We start from the raw sequence: 20,836 nt of genomic DNA, 5'->3' as shown, positions 1-20,836 counted from the left end.
GAAATTTATTCATGATCCTCTTGGAGGTCCAAAGACCCTAGGTTACTAAGCCCTAGAATAAGGCAAAGTAGAACACTTGTGTCTTAGTGACTACATGATGGTCACTGGATACAGTAAGTGGAATTTCTTCACATCTTCTCTGGGATATGCCTTGGGAGAGTGGTGATCCTCCTTAAATTTCTGTTCTTGGAATCCCCTGAAGGTGTAGGGGATTAGGGTACCTAGTGGTACCTGACAAATGGATACAGATTTAGCTCAAAATCACCAAGGAGAAAAATGGGATTTAAAGGTATGTTTCCATTTGTTTCTATTTCCCTGCACAATGCAGGGGAAACAGTGCTAGATTTGGAGTCAGAGGGCCAGAATTCAAATTCTGCCACTACTCCCACGTGACAGTTAAGTGAGCAAACCTCCAAACTTAATTCCATGGCATTGGTTAGCTAGCAACTATCCAGTTGAGCAACATTTTCAGGGCCATTTGTCTCTGCTGTATCTTCCCTTTGTGGGTTCATCTCTGTTTTGCCATCAGTCTATGATGCCAAGAGTCATGAGTATGCAACAATGAACTGTACTTTGATCAAGGACAGAAAAGATCACTGGGTAGTTACTGTACAGACAAAATCACTGACAGTTTTAGTATTTAAGACCCTACCACGAAGAAAGGCAGACACAGACACACACAAATAGAGCAAACAGTAAACTCAATTTATCCACCTGGAAGTTTGACAGACAATTTATCCGGAGTTCTGGGAATTTTAGGAATTTCAGACCTCATATACCATGCAGCCATCCCCTCCCTCAGCATGTTATCAGAGAACTTTGTGATCTCTGCCATGTCTTATCACTCCATGTTGTTTGTAGAAAAGAACACTCAGTCCAGCTCACTTTATTGGGATGTTGTAAGCAGAAGATTAAATGTGCAAATCCTATTAATCTGTTCTAATGATGTTAATTTGAAATGTAATTGCTAATGAGAAAAGGGGCTGCTCTGACCTTTCTTAGGATAATATGTAATTAGTCTTTCAGAAGGGAGGAAGCTCATTTGATTTTAAAAGTTTAAAATGGGAATTAAAAAAAAAATTTAAAACTTGCTCCTTACCTGTTTCACAGAGGGATTGTGGAGGCTGACACCAGATGAAAGAGAAATTGTTTTTGGAATTCCTTGAAATTAATATCAAATGATAAGCTCCTTGAGAGGCAGAAAGTTTGCCTTCTGTTGTACAGAGCTTTGCATACTAATCACCCTGAACCAGAATGTATCTGTGACATAAGAGTATCAAGACTTATTTTATTTGTTCCCTAAACAGATCTCCATCCTCATCTAGTTTTAATTAGCTTGGGGCCCACTTCAAATTTTATGTTCTTTGCAAATAGAAGTGATTTGGGGTTGTCAGCACTAAGGAATAGAGGATTACATTTCTTTCCTCTAATCTGTTTCTCCCTTCACTGTTAGTTTGGATTAATTATATAATTTTATATATTATTATGTATATTTTATGTATTGTTATATAATTATATAATTTTATATATTATAGATGTTAGTTAACATATATATAAGTTAGATTAATTATATAATTTTAGGAACAAAAAAAATTCCAGGGGCAGATAGGTGGTACAGTGGATAGAGCACTGGCCCTGGAGTCAGGAAGACCTGAGTTCAAATCCAACCTCAGACCAAACAATTGACACTTACTAGCTGTGTGACCCTGGGCAAGTTGCTTAACCCCAATTGCCTTAAAAAAAAATTTTTAAAAAAAATTCCAGCAACCTATTCTCTCCCCTTTAAGTAGGATCAAAACTGAAGTAGCCAAAGCTGAGGGCTGCCTTTTTGTATCTTACTATTAAACGTTTGGAGTGACCAAAGGTACGCTCTCCTTCCTGTGTAACTTGTTCCAATACAGGGTTATACAGGGGAAACAGGACAAGATTTGAAGTAAAAGAAGGTAGTTTCAAATCTTCCCACTACTTTCCTGCGATAGTTAAGTGGGCAGGCCACTAAACTTGTCTGGGCCTCAGTTTCCACATTTGTAAAATAAGGGAGTTGGATTAGGTGACTTCTAAGGTCTCTGCCAGCTCCAAGTATTTACTTGTATTTACTCAATTGTATTTACTCTTGTATTTACTCAATCATTATTAAAAGCCTAGTAGACCATATGGATATTTGTCCTCATATCTAACTCCTGGCAATTCATGGTCATTACCCCTAGTTCCACATTTGCTAAGACAGAGCACAGCTAGCAGAACCACAGAAGATTAGAGCAAGAAGAAACCTTTTGGATTATCTAGTCTAATTCTCATATTTTAGAGATGAGAAAATTGAGAAAGTTTATATGGTTTGTTTAAGATTACTCTAAGTAGGGGAATTGAGGCTCAAACCCAGATCTGATTCCAAATCCTGCATTTCTGCACTCGACCACACTCTTGCCTAACAACCCACCTAACATTCAGGCAGCTCTTTCAGATGCTTACCTAAGTCCACATTCAAACAGCTGCCTACCAGGCCAGTTCTTGGCTGCTTCTCTCCTACATAAGAAAAAGCCTGTAAAAGCATCACATACCATGAGAAAGGAGTAGCCAATCCACAGGCTGCGCCACCCTGCGGGACAGTGGGGGATGGAGACATCTTGGCTATGGACAGCAATGGCCACGGCGGGGGCTTCACATACAGAGCAGCGGCTGATATAGGGTTTGATTTCCTCTTCTGCCACGGGCATCATGGGCAGTGGCGCAGTTGTTGAGAGCCAGTAGGACTTGTCATTCCGGCTGGCATAATGGCAGACATCTCCGGGGTTGCAATACAGGAAAGGCATGGTACTGAAACGAGCCAAGCATGAGCCAGCCAGCCCTGCCAAAGGAAAGCCGGGCCGAGAGGTCAGACGACCCGCTCTGGGTTAGCAGGAATTCTTCCCAGGCATGACAATACACGGAAGCTAGGGCTTACTATTCTCCCTTGCTCCAGATTTCAAACATGGTTTAGGACATTGCAATTCTCTTCAAGAAGTATTCCGTCTCCTATCTGCCAATCTTCTTTAAATGATAAATCTGTGTATGTTCCACCTATCCTTGCTAAAATTTATCCTTCCCTACCATGTCATCTTGTTCTCTGGCTCCCTATGTCAACAGGCCTATAGAAAATAGTTCCCTGGGGGCAGCTAGGTGGCACAGTGGATAGAGCACTGGCCCTGAATTCAGGAGGACCTGAGTTCAAATCTGGCCTCAGACACATAACACTTACTAGCTGTGTGACCCTGGGCAAATCACTTAACCCCATTGCCTAGCCAAAAAACAAGAAATGAAAATAGTTCCCTGGCAAGCATATATGAAAACTCCAAACAACAGAGCAGAAACAGATTTTTTAAAAAAAATGATCCATGGTATACCTACTGCCTTATTCATTGGGTCTGCTGCCTATTTTCCAAGTAGTCTTAGGGAAAGTGCTTATTCATAAGGTTGTTTAGGAGAGACCCTGTCCTACTGCTTAGGCAGAATGGACACTGAATGATAGAGAACAAGGATGGAGTAAGAAGGAAGATCATCAAGGTCATTTAGTGAGTCAATAAACACATCTTCCTATGTGCCAGGCACTGTGCTGTGCTAAGGTGCCCCTCTGAAGGATCACTGGCACAATGTGTGAGACCCAAGCTGAGCACACCATACCACTAGGATGGTTAACAGCAGTCCTTGAAATGAAAAGTTACTGTGCCTTTGTATAACATTTTACTTACTGTAACTCTTGTAATAGGATTCAATTCATTTTTTTAGTTCTGCAATTCCAATTGGCCTGACTGGCTAAAGGCCTTTGTTTATTATTTTAGGTAAGCTGATTTAGCTAACACACTCTTCTGCAGCCTACTAAGCCACGTCCATGGAAAAGGAGGGGCAACTGGAACAATCAGCAGGCATTGATTAAGCACCTACTATATGCCAGGCCCTGTGCTAGGTGCCAGTTTTACAAAAACAAAAACAAAAGTCACTGCCCTCAAAGAGGCTATTTGCTACTGGGGGAAGTCAGGACATGCAGCTGAGCTGGCCTGCCAGACTGGCACTTCCTGACAGCTTCAATTATACTTGATAGGTCTTCCTTTGTGTTTAGGGAAGCTGGTCATTCCTGTCCAAATCAAGTTCTCTTAGCTTTATGTAGCAGGACAGTCAACCAAGAAAGAAGGCCACCCCCTAGTGACAATGTATAGTCTTCTTTTCTTATTCCTGAAGTCAGGAATGCCTTACACAAAGGGCAGAGTCAATTCCCCCTGGGGATATCTGTGGCACTGAAAACTATTTCTATTACTCATGGCTCATTTGTGGTACATGGACCAAAATTTGAGAAGATGAAAAAATGTAAATGGGAAACATCAAAGGTTAAGAAGGGCATAGAGGGGCCACTAGGCCACTGATGGACCCATAGAAGATGACCTTGGTATTAAAAGGGCAGGGAATTATTTTATGCCCCATTATTATTGTTATGAAATTTAGGATGTTTGAAAGATTTAATTATTTTCATGATCAGTTATCTTATTTATTGTTTTAGTTTAATTTTATATTATCATTATTAATTATTATCTTGACCTACAAATATTTGTAATCACCCATGATTCAGTGGAAGATAACTGACAAGTGATGAAAGACCTCATTCAGTCTCTGACTTGTAGCCCTTCCAGTGCCAAATAATTGAACAGACCTCATAAAGACTTTGAAGAAACATTACAGAAAAATGGAGACTGGATAGGTTCAAACTCTACCTACCAAGGTCTTGGTTGTGTGCTTTTTCCTGGCCTTCAAAGTACAGTAAACTGTACCCACTCCAGAGTTTATTCATTCCAACTGGACACATAGGCTCTTGATCAGTCTGGCTGTGTTTCACCAGGAGATAACCAATGCTAACACTGCGGCCTGGCATGCCAGGTAGCCCAGGACTTCCTGGTCTTCCTGGTTCACCTGGAAACCAAGAATAAATCAGTCCATTTGCATAGTGACTTTTTGAAAACAAAATTGATCAAGGTCGATAAGGGAGAAACAATCATGTCATCTTCTGGGATGCTTGAAGCATATTCATTGCTTACCTTCTTGGCCTACTGGTCCTTGATGACCCATGGGACCTTGGTCACCTCTGAATCCTGGAAGGGCCGATATACCACCTCTTCCTTGGGGTCCTGGTTTTCCAGGTAGTCCTCGTAAACCTGGATAGCCACCAAGTTTAGTATCAGTAATAATCAATGGAAAACAAATTACTACGCTAGGTATGTAATGCGTGTGAAGTCCTCATAGAAATGAATTTTAAAAAGACAAACATTTCATCCCTGATTTTCCCTCATGCCCCCATAGTTCAATTCTAGTTCATGATCCTACCTGGATCACCTGGAGGGCCCTGGGGACCCATCTCTCCTTGTATTCCAGGGGGCCCACTCCTTCCGTGGGGACCTGCCACTCCAGGTTCTGTGGCAATCTTCAGGGGGACTCCTGGAATCCCAGGAGATCCTATAGCACCAGGAGTGCCTAGGAAGGGGGGGAAATGATACCAACATATATAAGAAAAATTAGCTATTGATCTAAACCCTAGCCTGTGTTTACTGGAAGTTGCCAAAAGCAGATCTCAAAGCTGTACTTGGAAAAACATGACCTTTTGAGAACCAGACAGATAAGAACTCTCTTTATCTGAGCAAGAACTTGGCAAACAGAATACGTGAACCTCTATCAGATATCATCAGGACTTTTCTTCGCAGAGTGAGAGAATAGTATTACTACATATCAAAGTACTAATTGTGTTATGTTTAAGAATGCACAGTTAAAGGGAAATGGCTTCTTAAGCAAAGACTGGGCAAGTCTCACTTGTGTTGTTAATCAGATTCCCAGAGGTAATAATAGCATGCTTTTATCTACAGCAATTAATTTCAACAGTTTCACCTCTGCTTCCTTTTATTTTCAATCAAATCTTCATTAAGTGCCTATGAACTATAAATGACTCTAAAGTGGAGTCCAAATGTGATCTCCTCTATAGTATTAATATTTGGTTATTTCAGGATGAGGTATTATTAATTTCCTTTTATAGCTATCTCCATTGGTGGTCGGAATAGCAAGGCCAAAAACAGATTCTTGGTTTGCAGACTTCTATATTAGGAGGCCTTCTCTGGTCTTCCTCAGTACCACCCACCATCTAAATCACATCATATTTGTTCTGTAAATATTTTGCATATGTTTATAAGTGTACTTGTTGTCTCCCCACAAAAGAATGTAAATTCTCTGAAGGCAGGGACTTCCTTTTTTTGGGGGGGGATCTTTGTATTTCCATTATCTACATCGCCTGGCACACTGTAAGCATTCAATAAATCTTGTTGAATTGAAATGAGGAACAATTGAGAACTCAGCAGATACACAGGGATGCCTTAAATTATTTATTTTCCCCTGTAGGTCCTCAGAGAGTAAACTCACATAGAGACTTAGGCCTCTGCTGCCATTTTCAGTGTCCCTGGAGAAATTATCGGTTGTAGCCCTGAAGACACATACTTACCAGGGAATCCTCTGTCTCCTTTGGGTCCCTTGGGGCCTCTGTCACCAATATTTCCTGTTATCCCATGGTATCCCATGAGTCCTTGCTGTCCTTTAGGTCCTTCAAATATAAATGGCACATTTATGTTATATATGTTTGATCTCAACTCCCCCAACCGACATTTTCCCATCTCAGGGACATAGTATGGCCATGCTTTTGATCTCACTATCAATTCTCCCTCCGTAAGCCAGAATTCTGAAATTCCTCTACTGGGTCACAACCTCCTATCTTTCCATCCCCACCTCTGCCCCACTCCTTGTTGTTGTTGTTTAGTTGTTTCAGTCGTGTCTGATTCTTCATGACCCTATTTGGGATTTTCTTGACAAAGATACTAGAGTGGTTTGCCATTTCCTTCTTCAGCTCATTTTATGAATGAACTGAGATAAACAGGGTTAAGTGACTTGCCTAGAGTCACACAGGTAGTAAGTGTCTGAATTCAGATTTGAACTCACGAAGATGAGTTTATGATTCTAAGCCCAGTGCTCTATCCAATTTGCCACCTAGCTGCCCCATTCCCAAGTCTATTTTTTTATGTCAATGTGACCTCCAGTTACTCTTTTCTTCCCTCTTTTTCCAGTCCATCACCTCTGCCCAGGCCTCAGTTTCCATCCTTCAAAATCAGGACCCTATATTAAATCAGTTAAGCTATACAATGTTGTCTATTTTTTAAATTACTTGTCCTTTTGACTGATTGCTGCCCATATCCAACCCCAAAGTTGGATTACTCCCACCATTTGCCTTCTCTGTTCCTGCTCAGATCCTTTCAAAAGCTGCTGGAGGAAGTTATACAATCACATCAAATGGATCCACAACAATTTTTTGTAATGTAGTCTCAACTGCACCCTTGCTGCTGGACAGCAAACCTTCTTTTTGTCCCTGAATAACCTTCTAGCACATTCTCCTCAGTATCTATTCCAGAACTATTTTCTCCTCAAAACTTCTACACCATTCCTTCGCAGCAGGAGACTAGTATCTTGACTAAGAAAACAGGGACAGTTGATTATGAGCAATCTCCTTCTTCAATTCTACTCTAAACCCCCAAAACCTTCTACGTCATCCATGTCCTCCCACCATTCCCTCCTGGTGTTTGTCTCTTCAATCATTCCTTCTCCCACCCTCATCTTTAATTTTTCATTATCTAGTGGATCCTTCCCTGCTCTCTCCAAATATGCCTGTCTGCTCTATTCTTTAAAACTTTCATTTAACCTTGCTATCTCTTCCAGCTATCTTCTTATATCTCTTCTCCTTTTTAGAGCTGACTTCTGAGAAAAGATCTCTTACATTTGTTCTCTCTACATCCTTCAATTACCATTCACTTTTCAAACACAGGTAATTTTGTTTTCAAAACCTGAAACTGCTCTTTCCAAAGTTTGCAATGATCTCTTATTCATTCTATATTCCATTTAGCAATAGCTTTGACTTTTTGTCAGTTCTCATCCTTGACCTCTTTTCAGCTTTTGATAACACTGACCCACCCTCCCTCATCTTCCTTGCCTCCTTTGCTTTCATGAATCTTCTCTCTTCTGGTGTTCTTTACATATCTGGTGCTCCTTCTCAGTCTCCTTTGCCCTAACCACAGATGTCTCCTAAGACTGCCCTGGCACCTGTTTGCTTCTTCCCTCCCTCTCAGTGATCTCATTAGGTCTTTTGCATTCAAGTCACATCTGTACTGATAATTCCCAAATTTATGTACCCAGACCTTATGGCTCTCCCCAGTTCTGCATCACTATTTACTCAATGGAAAATTTCACCTGGATGTCCGATAGGCACCTCATACTCATGTCCAAAATGGATTTCATCATCTTCCTCTTTAAACCTGCCATTTCATCCCTATTTTTGTTGAGAGTACCAATATTCTTCCAGTCTCCCCTTTTGGCATCCTCAGAAAAGTCCTTGACTTCTTTCTTACCTCCCATATCCAATCAGTTACCAAACCTTGTCAATTCTATCTCTACAGTTTTCATACATCTGTTCTCTTCTCTCCAGCCCTATTGCCATTACCCTAGAACAAGCCCTCATTACGTCTCCAGGGGACTACTGTCATAGCCTTCTAGCTGGTCTTGTATCTGTCTCCTCTTCAATCCATTCTCAATACTGTTGCCAAAACAACCTTCTTAAAATACAGGTCTGGCTATGTTACTTCTCAACTCAAGAATTCTATGGCTTTCTGTTGCCTCTCAGATAAAATACAAGCCCCTCGATGTCATTTAGAGTTCCATACAGTCTGGCTTCTGCCTTCCTTTTTAGACTGATTTGACATTACTCCCCTACACGTACCTTCTACGCCAGCCAAACAGTGCCTTGAATCTCCCACTCCTGTGCCATGGTAGACAATCTCTTCTTCCACGTCTGGACTGCATTCCCACCTCACCTCTGCCTCTTAGAACTCTCATCTTCCTTCATGGCTCACCTCAGGTGTCCCCTCCTTTGGGGTCCCTTTTTTAATTCCCTTAGCTGTTTGGGTTCTGTCCCTCTTTCATTTATCTGGTGTTTGCTTATCTGTGCACATGAATCAGTGAATACATGAAATGACCCCCAGAGAGAATGCAAGCTCCTGAAGGGCAAGAAATGTTTCATTTTTGTCACTGCACAATGTTCTGAGAGGCAGGGTGGCCTCAGAGCCAGGAAGACCTAGTCCTGCCTCTGACACTGATTAGCTGTGTAACCCTGGGCAAAGTCAATTACCCTCTCAATGCTTTAGAAGTTTCAAGTTCTTCTTAAGTTCAAATCTGGCCTCAGACACTTACTAACTGTGTGACCCTGGGTACCCTGTTTGCCTCAGTTTCTTCATCTGTAAAATGAGCTGGAGAAGGAAATGGCAAACCACTCTAGTATCTTTGCCAAGAAAACCCTGTGTGGGGTCACATAGAATTGGATGTGACTGAAATAATACTTCTACCTATGGCTTCATTTAGAAAAAAAATAAGTCCATAGGTTGCAGAGAAGAAGCTCACCTACATTGGGAGAGGGAGTTCTTTACCAGCAGCTCTCTATGCCAATAAAATTGCAAGTCCAGTCCCTATCTGCTATCCCAATGCTCAGAATAGTGCCTTGACCTTAATCAATGCGTAATAATTATTTGCTGAGTTGAATTAAATATCTTTACACTCATAATGTTAAATGATAATTACCCCAGTTTAATCCTCTCTCTGCATCTGCTCTCCGCCCTTCTTCTCCATTCATGACCAAATCTTATTTGTTACATAGATAAGACATTCATCCGTTTTGTGGAAAATTACCTTTTTCTCCTGGGAGTCCATATACTCCAGGTCTGCCTTGGGGTCCAGGATCTCCTGCCCATCCTTTGGGTCCCCTTTCTCCCGTAAATCCTGGACTTCCTACTTCTCCTTTGATTCCAGGGGAAGACGATGGTCCAGGTGCTCCTGGGGGTCCTCTGTAACCTGTGGACGTCAGCAATTAGACATGAGGAAATAGACAAATGATATTCTCTATTGATCTGGGAGACCCAAAGGTACTCATAGTCATAGAAGTACAAAAGACAGCCTTGTCGATGATAAATGTTTGATACCAAGTTGACTTCCTTTTGCTATCTAACACATTCACATCTTGCTGGTTAGCTGCTCAGGAAATGCAGACTAATTTTTAACACAAAGCTAGATAAGTCACAATTAGGAAAGACAGATTTACTGGAAGAGTGTTCTGTAGTCTATTTCAAAGTCCATGATTTTGGGAAGTGTCTGCTCCTGGTGTAAATAGTCAATAGTTGACTATAACAGAAGAGGTCAGGTGATATTGCCATCACAATAGCTGGCAGTCAATACGCTGTAAAAACATGATTAAGGATTGACTTTTGTACTCTAAATGAACTTTGGGTTGGTGAGAGGTCCTTCTTCACGTCCTCAAAAGTAAGTGTGGTTAGGAAGAAAGGAAATGACAAGTTTGTTTTTTTTGAGTCACATTTTTTTGACAATAGTCAGAAGATGGTGTGAAAATGAAAGATGTGTGAAAGTTTTATACCTGTATCAGACTGGTAGGCTAACAACTGCCTAAGAATCTCAAAGCACAAATACAAATATATAACTTACCTTGTAGTCCAAATAGACCTGGTGCTCCTTTGTCACCTGGTAACCCAGAGATATTGGAAGGTGCGGTGAATCCCGGAAACCCTTGAATTCCTGGGCTACCGGAAGGACCTTGTTCCCCTGAGGATAAAAAAAAAAGTATGCTATTCTAACACAATAGGAAAAAAATCCACATTATATGTATTAAGTTCTGTCAGTTCTATCTCCACACATCATCTCTCATATCTTCCTTTTCTTCATTAATGCTCTATTAATGCAGCCTTAGTTCAGGCTGTCATCACTTCTCACTGAGGCTATCATACTATTGCTGCCAAAAATAATCTTACAAATGTACTGGCCTGACAATGTCAATCCCCTCTTCAAAAAACTTCAGTGGCTCCCTATTGCTTATAGGATAAAATACAAACTCCTCATTGAAGGCCATTTCCTAATATGGTTCTAGTTTATCCTCCCCCACTTTGGTCAGCTGGGTGGCACAGTAGATAGAGCACTGGGCTTAGAATCAGGAAGAATCATCTTCATGAGTTCAAATCCAGGTCCTAGACACACTAGCTGTGAGCAAACCACTTAGCCCTGTTTGCCTCAGTTTCTTCATCTGTAAAATGAGCTGGAGAAGGAAATGGCAAACCACTCTGGTATCTTTGCCAAGAAAACCTCAAATGGGGTCACAAAGAGTCAGACACAACTGAACAACAAACATAATCCTTCCTACTACCATTTATATACTACACATCACAGCCAAAAAATTCCTGATCTTATTCAAGTTTCTCCCATTTCTTTGCTTTCATATAGATGCCCCTCATGTCTGGAGCATACTTTCTCCATGTTGAAATCCTTCTTTTCCTTCAAGGCCCAGATCAGGCCCTGCCAACTCCATAAAAACTTCCTTGATTCCCCATTCAGTAAAAAAAAAAATATGTTCTCTCTCTGAAATTTTCTTTTTTAAGTTAAATTAAATTTATTTCTATGTTATATTTTAAGTTCTAAACTATTACCCTCCCTCCCCACTCTGCATTAGAGAAAGCCACAATGTAACACAGAAATTCACACACATACACACACACACACACACATATGTAAAACCATACTATGTACACTTCTATTTAACAGTTCTTTCTCTGGAGGTAGATATCATCTTTCTTCCTGGGTCCTTTGTAATTGATTTGAGTATTTATAATACCCAAAGAACATCACAGTTCTTCTTTGAACAATATTGCGGTTACCATCTACAAATTTCTCTTGGTTTTGCTCATTTCACTCTTCATTATTTCATGCAAATCTTTCCATGTTTTTCTAAAATCAAACTGCTCATCATTTCTTACAGCACAATAGTATTCCATCACAATCATATACCACAACTTGTTTAGCCATTCCCCAATTGATGGGCATCCCCTCCATTGAAATTTTTTTGTCAAGAATACTTCTTTAATTTTATTGGATTATACCTGATGTCATACTTATGTAGTGCCCTATTATGTGTTATTATTATTAATAATATATTGTTATATCTTAGTATTGTGTTCCCCCAATTGGAGTTAATTAGCTAATTAATTAACTATTCCTCCATTAGACTGTAAGGTCCCTTGAGGACAGTGACTTTCATTTTTCATTTTCGAAATTCTAGCACGTAACACAATGCTGTACATAGCGTATGTGCTTAACAAATGTTGGCTGAATTCAATCAATAATATCACCATTTTACAATGCACCAAGCAGTTAGAACCACTGAGGACTGGTTGATGAATGATGATATTCTAGTGGGCCAGGAGGAAGCAGGGTATACTATGGCTTCATTTCAGAAGAACTTGCAACCCTCTCCCTGCCTTTTAACCTACAGAGAAATCATTCCACATCCTTATTTATACAAATGAAATGCACATACAACCCATGTTCTCCTCCAATTTTTTCCCCAACCTTGGATGTGATCTCATTGTTAGGGTTTCCTCTACTCATGAACATAACCACCCCCCATTCCTACTTTCTCATCCTGGTCACTGTTAAGTCTGTTTTATTCAAGGACTATCATTATTCAGACCCCTGGCCTGAGGGGAGTCAGGCCTTGGTTTTTCACAGCTCATTAGCATCTCAAGTCTGGAAAGCCCACTAAGGAAAGGAGATAAAACTCAGATTAGCTTTTTTTTTTTTTTGACACTTGATGACAGCTCTGGGTAAACTTTTGGTGGAGGAGAAAGTTGAAACAAAGGGGTAAAAAAATGATACCTTGGGATAATCAAGGAATTTGTTATATCCTTGTTCCTTATTATCCTGGATCAAGGTGATAATAGAGTTGAATTGAGTTACTTGCAATTCACTGGGTGAGTGGTATATTGTAGAGATCCCCTTTAACAAGGAAATCTATTAAAGCTCTTAAGATGACTCTTCTTCCTTCTCCTGAGCTTCTCTCCCTTTTATGGCAACATTCTTACCTCCTACCCCTTTCTTTTAGGTTCCATGACTAAGGGTAGGGGCTAACCTAAAACCCAGCTCACTACATCAAAAAATATCACACAAATGTTATAGTACATAGGCCTGGAATTAGGAAGATCTAAGTGCAAATCTGGACTGAGGCACTCCCTAGTTGTGGGATCCTGGGCAAATCACTTAATCTCTCTTTGCCTCAGTTTCCTCAACATAAAATGCAGATAATACCCCGTATTTCCCTGGGTTTTTGTGAGGATTAAATGGAATAATATTTATACAGCACTTTGCAAACAATATGTGATCAGGCAGCTAGGTGGTAAGGTGGAAAGAGCATGCGGTTTTAAGTCAGAAACATGTGAGTTCAAATCTTGCCTTGGACACTTAGTAGGTGTGTGATTCTGAGAAAGTCATTAAATCTTTCTATGTCTCAGTTTCCTCATCTGTAAAATAGGAAGGGAATAGCACCTACCATATGTGCCAGGCACTGTGCTAAATGCTTTACAAATATTATCTCATTTGATAATGAGGGTAAGAATAGTACCTACCTCAGAGTTGTGTGAGAATCAAATGAATTAACATATGTAAAGTACTTCACAAACCTTAAAGCATTACATAAGTGCTGTTGTTGTTGTTACTATTATTATCATCATTATAGGAAAATATCTCCCTATAGGGGCAGCTAAGTGGTGCAGTGGATAGAGTGTCAGGGCTGGAGTAAGGAAGACTCATCTTCCCGAGTTCAAATCTGGCCTCAGACACTTACTAGCTCTGTGACCCTGGGCAAGTCACTTAATCTTATTTACCTCAATTTCCTCATCTGTAAAATGAGCTGGAGAAGGAAATAGCAAACCACTCTAGCACCTTTGCCAAGAAAACCCCAAATGGGGTCATGAAGAATCAGACACAACTGACAAACAACTGAACTATAATCTTCCTATTAGTAGGGGATGGGGAGAGAAGACATTGGCACAGCACACTAGAATCTATAATTGAAATTGTGAATTCTGAGCTCTGAAAAGCAGTCTGCTATATTTCTCCCTTTTGTCTTTATGACATGCTAACATCTATCACAGCAGAAGTAAGAGACATTCAGACTTTTGAAATAAAGTACCAGGGAAATGTTTCTGTTCAGGTATATTTAGAGCAGGAAGAAGGAAATGCATAATAGGAGGGAGATTACAAATATCCATACCTCTTCAATATGATTAATTATGAACAGCAAGTGGTTGGATTTATTGAACCTAAATGTATTAAATGCCATCAGCTGCAGCTGGATGAAAAATGACATCTAAGTCAGTCAATCAACAAGCATTTCTTAAGCCCTTACTATGGGTCAGGCATTATGATAAGCAATGGGGATACAAATACAAGAAAAAAGACAGTATCTGCCCTCAATGAGCTTATAAAGTAACTAAAGGAGAGTTTTAAGCTTTAGAAAATAATGGAAAACTTTTGAATAAGAGGATCTCATGACATCTCTAGATTGGTTGGTGCTTAAAAAATGCTAGTTGCTTGCCTTCCTGGCTTCTTCTTCTTCTTCTTCTTCTTTTTTTTTTTTTAACAAAAAGCAGAATTAACTATAGTTATTAGGTCTCTGTTAATGAGAGTATGTAGCAATTATGAATCATTTGGTTGGAATTAATAGGAAAACAAGGGCATTTTCTCAAGAATCCTCCTACTGATCTTCATAACTATGGAAATAAGAAAAGCTGGACAATGGATAGTTAGATTACATTGAAAATCCCATGCAATAACCAAAAGGGGGCCAGACATTAATGAAATATCTAACATATTTTCAGTAAGAAGAAACTGAATGTTGAATGGGAATGTAGCATGATGTTGTGAAGTCAGAGAATGTGGGTTCAAATCCCATATCTGAGAATTTCTACCGGTGTGACCTTGGGAATTTACTGAACCTTCTTGGGCCTCAGTTTCCTCATCTGTAAAATGGGGGTTTCGGATTGGATTAAATGGCCTCAGAAGTCCTTTTCTTCTCAGATCGGTGATGCTGTGAATTTAGGGCTAATCTAATAAGAAGCCACTTGGAAAACTCCAAATCTTAACTATCAACTGAATTTGTTTAAATTTAAGTAAAAGCACTGGATGATGTTACACTTAGTAATAAAACACCAGAAACGAAGTATGTCAATGTAAAAGGCTTGATGGAGTGAGTGGAAATCAGATTCACAACAGTTCCATAATCTTTTGCTGTTGTTTAGTCGTTTTTCAGTCATGTCCAACTCTTTGTGACCCCTTTTGGGGTTTTCTTGGCAAAGATACTGGAATGGTTTGCTGTTTCCTTCTCCAGCTCATTTCACAGATGAGAAAACTGAGGCAAAGAGGGTTAAGTGACTTGCCCAAGGTCACACAGCTGGTAAATATCTGAATAGTAAATATGAGTGTCACATGTAGATTAATGTAAACTTTACATATGTTTAAAGAGACCATCTTTGCTGATGTTAACTGGGCCATTTGGTTCTATAAACTAAACAATTAAGAGGATTTGGGGGTGGGGTGGAGGAGAAGAGGAAACCCACCTTAGAGAGCCTGATTTACTTGATGTTTTAAGAAACCAGGTCAGTCATTGGCTCTACTTATTTGCTACTTTCATTAAATAGCAGGTAACAACAAATACATATATATATGTGTATGTGTGTATATGTGTGTATATATATGTATGTATGCATATACATATAAATGCTTGATAGGTTAATGACTGCAAGTACAGGGGCTACAGGCATGTATTAGACATTTGAAAGTTCAGAAAGAAAATGTTTGGTGGAACACTTTTGTTGTTGTTCAGTTGTTTTCAGTCATGTTTGATTCTTTGTTTGGGGTTTTCTTGGCCAAGATATTGGAGTGGTTTCCCATTTCTTTCTCCAGATCATTTTACAGATGAGAAAATTGAGACAAACAAGGTTAAGTGACTTATCAAGGGTTATACAGCTAGTAAGCATCTGGGGCCAGATTTGAACTCAGGAAGATGAGTTTTACTGACTCCAGGCCTGGCACTTTACCCCCTGGTAGAATATTAGGGAATATCTAAAATCATAGAATCTTAGAGTTGGAAGAGTTAGCCTTTTTATGGAAAGCCTTAAATCCTGAAGTAGCCGATTTCATTTGGTGACTGCTCTAATTATTCAAAAGACTGAGGTAGACTGCCTTCTTGTAGCTTCTAAAAATTGGTTCCAGTTCTATCCTCTGGGTCCCTGCACAATAATTCCAACCATACTGTTCTATTACAACTCTTCAAATACCTAAAGACAGCAATCTAACATCTTGTCTTCTCTTATCCTTGAGTCAACTTACCTAGCTCCCACAAAGGATCTAGTTAGTGGTCACGAAGAGTTTATAAATAGGTATTGGTGCACGTGTAAACTTTTCTCACTCAATTGCCAGGACTCCTATTAAGCTTCCCTGATCAATCTTCTATCCATATATGAAATCCATCCTAAATCAGGCTTAGTTCAGAAGATGTGATAGGACATTTGCATGGAGTATCCTGAAACTGAGTAATTAGCACTTTCCCAGAGCTCTCCTTTGGCTTATATCTATTCAGCTCTCTGTTTACACAGAAAGGCACATGGGCTTCTTCTCTTGAATTCAGGTTATCATCAGGGACAATACATCTTTTGGCAAGTTCAATTTCTCACCTAGGGTTCCCCTCTCTCCTTTCTGCCCTGGTGCTCCCAGGGGACCTGGAATTGTGTTAGGCTCTCCTCTCTCTCCTTTGTCACCAAAAGGACCAGGGAAGCCAAGATTCCCATAGCCATCTGCACCTATTGTGGGGTTGAAATAGAAACCAGATGTTAATGCATCGTAGGTATAAAATATTAATTTTCTTAAATCAAGTAAAACCAAGACTATGTAATGCAGTTAAAAGCAGAGGAACATAATGATGTCTAAGGTTAGTAAATTTTGAATCAGCTCAGCCTCTTAGTTTTGTATTTGAAGAAATTAAAACCCAAGGGATTGACATGGTCCAAAATCACACAGTAACTTACTGGCAGTCAGGACTAGAAGGTAGTTCTCACCCTAAACCTAGAATTCATGTTCTACTTTTCTTTCCACCATACTCAGTTACCAGCTTTTCCTCAGTATTCTTATAAATAGGGGTAGTATGACACAATAGAAGGAAATCAGGAGTTGGAGTCAGAAGAAACATGGGGTTGAATTCCACCCACTTTCACTTAGTATTTAAATGACCCACAGGCAAGTTACTAGCTTCTTTGAGCCTCAATTTCCATATCTCTGAAGTGGGAATAGTAATGCTTGTGCTTATCTCAAAGGATTGTTGTGAAGATCAGATGCAATTTTACATATGTAAAGCACTTTGCTTCATAAATGCCCCAGTTATTATTATTAAAAATAAAGAGAAAATAAAATATTATTTAAAACCTTATCAGTACAGCTCATCAATAAAATATTTATTAAATATTATTATCTATATGTAAATTATATAAAATTAAAATATAGAAATTATATTTATTTGTTAAAGTATTTATTTATAAATTATACATATTTGTATAACAAATATGTTATGTATCATATATTAATTATTTATATTTATTATATTATTGTTAATAATACATGCAGTGAAAATAAAATATTACTTGAAATCTTATCAGTACAAATTGGAGTCACCTTGTGACTATCTAATATCAGTTGTTCCTGACTTTGTGACCTGTAATTGAAATGCTATTTAGAAATATGCTCTTGTGTCTAGCCCCACATATTTTTGTTGCAGTAACATTAGCCAACAAATGGAAAGGTAAAGGATGGCAATTAGAAAATAAATTAAATTTCCAAATGAGGAAAGTTTTTTCCAAGAATCTCCTCAGTCTTCCAATACTGCATCATGCAGAAATTTTAGCAAGAATAATTTCTCAAGGAGAGTGATGGTGGATGGCAGCATTCCATGGTATAAGAAATGACTCCCTTTCTAGGAATAAATACAACACAAGGAACAGCATTGTGGTGTCCCAGAAGGAACTAACATGATGCAAATTTTATTCTATTATAGCTGCCTTTAGAAACAATGGGACTTTGCATCATTTTTTGTAATAAATATGCACTGATACTTTTAAAAATGTAGCAAAAGAGTGCTATGAAAAGCAGTTGTGTTTTTTGAGTCCTGGCTCTTAAAGACCCTTTAATGTCTCAATGCCTGAGGACAGATTAGACACCAACTGTTTATTACATGCTCCTTTTAAAAATATAGTCAATTTTGGAAGAAGTCAATTTTTTTTTGACAGTTGCACTGTACAAAAACATAAAAATGAACATAAAGATACTATTTAAAAAAAAATTTGTTTTTCTTTTTTCCCAAAGACTCCTCATGAAACGAACACAGAGAAGGCCTGGTCTTTGCTACCCAAGTCACTGAATATCTTTAGAATGCTGAGGCTGATAGGCTTATTTAACATAATCTCTAGATAGAAGGGCTAGTTCTAAGGTCTCTAGAAGTCCCAGTTTCTAAAAGCTAAGAAAAGGCATTACAGCTCATGCCTACAAACATTAACCCACTCAGTGATGACAATTACTCTACATATTTCAATGCAGCCAAACACCTATATCCAAAAAAAAAAAATATAATCCCAAACAGAGTTCTTGTAAAATTTTCAGTAGAATTCTCAGACTAACTCTACTACTACCATGTACATGTATAATGAGATGAGCAAATGCAGCAGGAGAGTACCTGGAGATCCGGGTAAGCCTTTAGTGCCTGGTAAGCCATGCAGTCCACTGAGTCCTCTGATACCAGGGAAACCTGTTGGAATTCATCCACAGTTACCTCATTTACAGAAATGTAAATTATGTTTCCAATGACAGAAATCATTTGAGAGTATTTGATCTGAAACAGCTCACATATAACAACACACATTCACACAATGCATTAACCTTTTTTGGAAAATATGTAGCAAACATACCATTTATTTTGGCATATAAAATTACTGTTTTTCCTAAACCTCTATTATAACTCTTTTGTAAAAAAACAAACAAACATGAAAATGTATTTGACTCACTCGAGTTATACTATGCAAAAACAAATAGCCTGATGGGATGTCCCATCCTTTTGGATTTCTTGGACTCCATATTTCCAAACTAGGGAAATGGGAAAGTACAATTGTTTCAGTGATTGTGGTGGTTGAGAATGTGAACAAGAGACTGTATCTTATCTACAGCCTTAGACTATGATATCAAGAATGGTGTGCCAACATAGAGTGTGGCTCCACCTTCCGGAAGAAGTAGCTGATGGGAACACTTGTCTTCATATCCATAGTACCCAGTGCAGTGTCTTATCTATAGTAAGTGCTTAATGTTTATTGAATTCATTTCACTATGAAGCTTTCAATTTCTTTTATCAATGAGGAAAGAAAGTCTGACTTGTCATGTGCCCTTTCCATGGAATAGGAAATCAGCAGAGATGAACAAGCAGTGATATTTAGCTCGTATCTCCTGTTCTTGTGATGTTCAACAACTAGTTATTTCAACAACTGATATTTCCTTTTGTTTTTATTTGGGAAGAAAATTCTGCCTTGCAAATGACTGTTGGAGTCATTTTTATTGGTCCAGACAACCGGAAACAGTTCACATGTCATTGTTTGCAGGTCTACATTTCACTCATAAGAAGTCCAATAGAGTATCTTCTAAAAAGAGGCTAGAATGAACCTATCTCTCAGTCTTGTAGAGGTGGGTGACTATGGGAATAGAAGATTGCATTATACTGCCAGATTCAGCTGATGTGTTGGTTAGCTACGATGAACTGCTTCTCTTTTCCCCACCTCACCTTCTCCTCCCTTTCTTTTTCATTATTTGTTGCAAGGGATGACTTTCGGGGGGGTGGGGGAAGGGGAAGGAGGGAGTGTATATATTCAGAAGTGAAGGGGATGTAAAAATAAAAGATATCAAACTTTTTTAAATTAAGAAGAGGGTAGAATGGAAAAAAATGGTTTTAAATAATGTGCGTGTGTCTATGTGTATGTATGTGTTACCTGATAAGCCTGGAACCCCCGGCCATCCAGAATCTCCCTTTTCACCAGGAGGTCCAGCACGACCTGGGTCTCCTTGGGATCCTTGGAGTCCTGTCAGTCCTGGGAAACCTGTGGCACAAAGACATCATTGATTCTAAGTACACAGAAGTAAAAGTGATAGAATAATCACTCTTACATTAGACCAGAGGCTTTTAAATATTTTTTGGGACATGGATGCTTTTGACAGTCTAGTGAAGCCTATGGACTCTTTCTCAGAATAATGGTTTTAGATAATTGAAGGAAATGCTAAATCTAAACTAAAGGTTAGTGAAAATAAAGATGTGAATTTTTTTTTCACATTTAAGTTCAAGGACCTTCTAAAATCTCTCCCAGGTTAAGAACCCTTGTACTGGACTATTCTCAGAAGCTGACATTTATTGTTTTTTGTTTTTTGTGTTTTTTTTTTTTTTCTTTCTGAAAGTGGCAACATCATTAACAAAATGAATAGAGAGTCCTTTTGGACAGCAGTTGAAAATATGGGGTGGGGGCACAAAGAATTATTAACCCTAGTTTAAATCTGGAAAACCCAAATGTCTTGTAAAGAAAAATTCTGATTGTAGCAAGATTAGCTTATCTTTTTCTACCATCTGGAGGAGAAAACACCTTGCACCATTTCTCTGTTCAATATTCAAGAAAAAGTCTTGATGTAGACACCATAGAGCTCCCAAAGGATTCTATTATGTTCTTTTTTGTTCAAAAGTTCTTAGATATGAATAAGGAATAGGAGAACAATCTGATTCATCTTATTCTTTGCCTTAGGTAACAGCATAAATTAATTTTTGCTGAAGCAATCC

At 38.9% G+C, this 20,836-nt stretch overlaps 1 protein-coding gene across 2 annotated transcripts in view; it reads right to left on the bottom strand.

Annotated features, from left to right (window-relative positions):
• Nucleotides 1-20,836, bottom strand: part of LOC114046109 (collagen alpha-2(IV) chain-like) — a 287,529-nt gene that overhangs the window by 8,952 nt on the left and 257,741 nt on the right. For both annotated transcript variants that reach the window (XM_027866363.1, XM_027866364.1), the window contains exons 38-47: nucleotides 20,004-20,111; nucleotides 18,707-18,778; nucleotides 16,662-16,787; nucleotides 10,591-10,707; nucleotides 9,784-9,945; nucleotides 6,506-6,604; nucleotides 5,347-5,493; nucleotides 5,061-5,177; nucleotides 4,744-4,935; nucleotides 2,559-2,845 (exon numbers count right to left, since the gene is read on the bottom strand). In XM_027866363.1, the coding sequence (XP_027722164.1) occupies nucleotides 2,559-2,845; nucleotides 4,744-4,935; nucleotides 5,061-5,177; nucleotides 5,347-5,493; nucleotides 6,506-6,604; nucleotides 9,784-9,945; nucleotides 10,591-10,707; nucleotides 16,662-16,787; nucleotides 18,707-18,778; nucleotides 20,004-20,111 (1,427 nt within the window). The remainder of the gene's footprint in view (nucleotides 1-2,558; nucleotides 2,846-4,743; nucleotides 4,936-5,060; nucleotides 5,178-5,346; nucleotides 5,494-6,505; nucleotides 6,605-9,783; nucleotides 9,946-10,590; nucleotides 10,708-16,661; nucleotides 16,788-18,706; nucleotides 18,779-20,003; nucleotides 20,112-20,836) is intronic.

Source organism: Vombatus ursinus, unplaced genomic scaffold (genome assembly GCF_900497805.2).
Source record: "Vombatus ursinus unplaced genomic scaffold, bare-nosed wombat genome assembly UNPS02014781.1, whole genome shotgun sequence".
NCBI classification, from domain to species: domain Eukaryota; kingdom Metazoa; phylum Chordata; class Mammalia; order Diprotodontia; family Vombatidae; genus Vombatus; species Vombatus ursinus.
The sequence above is the reverse complement of the archived record's forward strand: the minus strand, read 5'-3'. Positions and strand labels throughout refer to the sequence as shown.